General features: G+C 46.2%; 2 protein-coding genes across 2 annotated transcripts in view; both read left to right on the forward strand.

Annotated features, from left to right (window-relative positions):
* The window catches only part of SNX1 (sorting nexin 1), a 30600-nt gene extending 28372 nt beyond the window's left edge, over window positions 1-2228 (forward strand). Inside the window, exons 13-15 of the mRNA XM_015818441.1 lie at window positions 123-203; window positions 797-868; window positions 1827-2228. Coding sequence (XP_015673927.1) covers window positions 123-203; window positions 797-868; window positions 1827-1877 — 204 coding nt within the window. The 3' untranslated portion in view covers window positions 1878-2228. The remainder of the gene's footprint in view (window positions 1-122; window positions 204-796; window positions 869-1826) is intronic.
* Window positions 1964-2879, forward strand: part of SNX22 (sorting nexin 22) — an 8234-nt gene continuing 7318 nt past the window's right edge. The window contains exon 1 of the mRNA XM_029284590.1: window positions 1964-1990. Coding sequence (XP_029140423.1) covers window positions 1964-1990 — 27 coding nt within the window. The remainder of the gene's footprint in view (window positions 1991-2879) is intronic.

Here is a 2879-nt window from a genome sequence, read left to right on the forward strand (position 1 = left end):
GTTCTCCGTTGCAACTTGCATTTTGTCGCCTGTAAATCTTGCAATACCGGCAGTCCTCCTACGACTGTAAACGAGCCCCATTGATATATTTTATATAGTGTACATTTTTTCCATTTGTTCAGTGGGAATCTCGCGTGACCCAGTACGAGCGGGAGTTTGAACGGCTCTCTGCTGTCCTCCGGAAAGAGGTCTTACGGTTTGAGGTAGGTGAGGTGCCTCTTTTAGCACCCCGGAGCCCCTCCCAGTTTCACAGCGGCCCAAAGAAGCAGAACTAATCTTAAGAAAACGTCTGGCCCCCAAAGAATCACTTCCCTGAAATAATAGAAAACAGATTAATAATAATAATAGATTCACTTCCCTGGTTAAATGAGCCCTGGATTCCCTTCCATCAGCAGCGTTCTCAGTCCCAGGAAAAAGGGAGGGAGGGAGAACCCAGTAGGAGACTTCAAATGCAATTAAATTATCAAGAGCCCACCTGCTCAATCCACATTTAAAAGAGGCAGGGCTTTGCTCACTCGGTCCCAGCCTCCGTTGTGACTTTTTCGATTTTCCCCCTCATGTCCTACCTACGCCCGTTGCGTTAAAATTTCAGTTGCACTTTTTCCAGCAAGTTGTTGTAAGCTGGCTATTTGTCTGCTGCTTGTCAAGCTTGAGACACACGTGGGCTTAATGGCCGACTCAGAAAATGGTCAGGCGAAATTCCAATTCTAGGATCTTTCCTGGTGGTTTGCAGTATCCTGTGCCACAGAAGGTATCTGTGTGCCTGTGGTTTTTATTTCTTAAACTTGTGTTACAGAAAGAAAAAACGAAAGATTTCCGGACACACGTGACCAAATACCTGGAGACGTTGCTCCATTCCCAGCAGCAGGTGAGAGAGATGCCCTGTGCATCCCCTTGGCAGGTGTCACATCCTGTATTTATGGACAAGCTTGGCTTATCAATAAATAGGGCCCCTCCTTCGTTGGTGCCTTTGATACACACCTAGATGGACATGAGAAAGACCAGCTCTGGTCACGTCTGTAGGGTGGAGCAATATGAGTTGTAACAAATCAGCCTCATAACTTGAAGGCTCATATAGTTTGGGCTTTTCCTGTCACGTGAATAGTCTTTTATTTTATTTATTTTATTTTAGTGCTTAGCAATAGCACTGAGTGTAAGGACCCACCCCACTTTGCATCTTAAGAAGACAGAACTCTTGGAATATTTCTTCCAACAGGCATCTTTATTAAGAGAACATGGTTGCAGGCGTTCTAGACAGGACCTGGGGCCCAAGCCCTACGGTTCAAGGTTTTAAGTGTTCCCAAGCAGCCCCCCCCATCCCACCGTCCTTCCAGCGATAATCCCAGGCGTTACATTTCTACCCCCTTTTCCTCACGGCGGCGGAAGTGAAACTTCAGAGAGGAGTAGATAAAAGCTGATGGGCCCTATTGTTATGATCAGTCCTTTTGGTGCGATCCACATTCAGTCCCTTTGAAGTTGTAAGGAAGGAAGTGAGAGCCATAAAACCCCTTTGCTCATCCCCCTTCCCTTTCGTAGTACGACAGAATCCAGAGAGGGCAGAAATGGGGTTTTCCATAGTTGATAACTAGAGATGAAATATAACTGGATTCTGACACTGAGATCAAAGTCACCCAGCTGGCTTTCATGGCTAAGGCAGGACTAGAATTCACCGTCTCCTGTTTCCTGCCTGGGTGCCTTCACCACTTCCATGGATTACCCGGAGGGTCACAATCAACGGGGGAAGGGGGGATACCAGGAATCTTTCTGATAAGCAGCTGGAAAATTGCTCTCTGATGTCTCCTCTTTTTCTTTGTCTTCCCCCCCAGCTGGTGAAATACTGGGAAGCCTTTCTCCCGGAAGCGAAGGCCATCTCCTAAGGGGGCTGGGCCAGCCTTCCTCCTGATCTGGACTGCCTTGATCACTTAATACCTCTTGGCCTTGGATCCTACAGAGCTGATCCTCCATGCCGAAGGAGCAGTTTCCCCAGCTAGTAACTCTTCTATCTGTATATTATTATTTTTTTTCCATTTAGATTCATATATAAATATATATAAACACACACACGCACACACTCACACACACCACAAATATATATATATATTTTCCTATTGAAAAGAGACTCGCTTCCTGCTTACAAGGCGAGCCCCGCCAGGAGTAGCGGAGCGCAGGCAGGAACGTGCACACAGTTTTCGGACTTCGATGTTGAAGCGACGACAGCAAATGAAAAATAAAACTCCAAATCAGGGCAAGCTGGCTCCCTCCTCTCTTTTGTGTGTCTGTTGGTCTCTGCGCGGGTGCGTTGTGGGAACTTGCTGAGGCCGTCGGAATGGCTTACAACCGTTCGTTTATTGACCGTTCAGAGTCACAACATCACTGAGAAAAGCGATAAGCGTTTTTCACGCTTAAAAGACCATTGCAGCGTCCTCGTGGTCACGCGATCAAAATTCAGCCGGTTTGTGTTTATGACGGGCTGCGGTGATCCCCTTTTGCAACCTTCTGCCAAGCCAAGCCAAAGGGGAAGCCGGTCTCTTTTAGCGACGGTGTTACTAAACGGTTGCAGCGATTCACTTAACAAGTTGGACAAACCCTGGTTTAGACGAATCCGTAGTAAAGGACCCAAGAGTATTTGAAGGGGGGATTTCTGGTGAGCACTTAAGTTGAAGAAGTCTACACTATACTATTCAGGCAAAAAAAAAAACAACCTCAATATACAACTTAGAATAATCTTTCCCCCAAAAAATAATGGATGATTTGACTTCCTTGAAAATTCCTTATCCACTATTAAAAAACAGAAATGTGAAAGTTTGGTCTAGGACAGGGGTAGGCCATCTTGGCTCTTTTATGACTGGTGGACTTCAACTCCCAGAATTCCTGAGCCA

Source organism: Protobothrops mucrosquamatus, unplaced genomic scaffold (genome assembly GCF_001527695.2).
Source record: "Protobothrops mucrosquamatus isolate PMUCROS unplaced genomic scaffold, P.Mucros_1.0 scaffold741, whole genome shotgun sequence".
Taxonomy (NCBI): Eukaryota; Metazoa; Chordata; class Lepidosauria; order Squamata; family Viperidae; genus Protobothrops; species Protobothrops mucrosquamatus.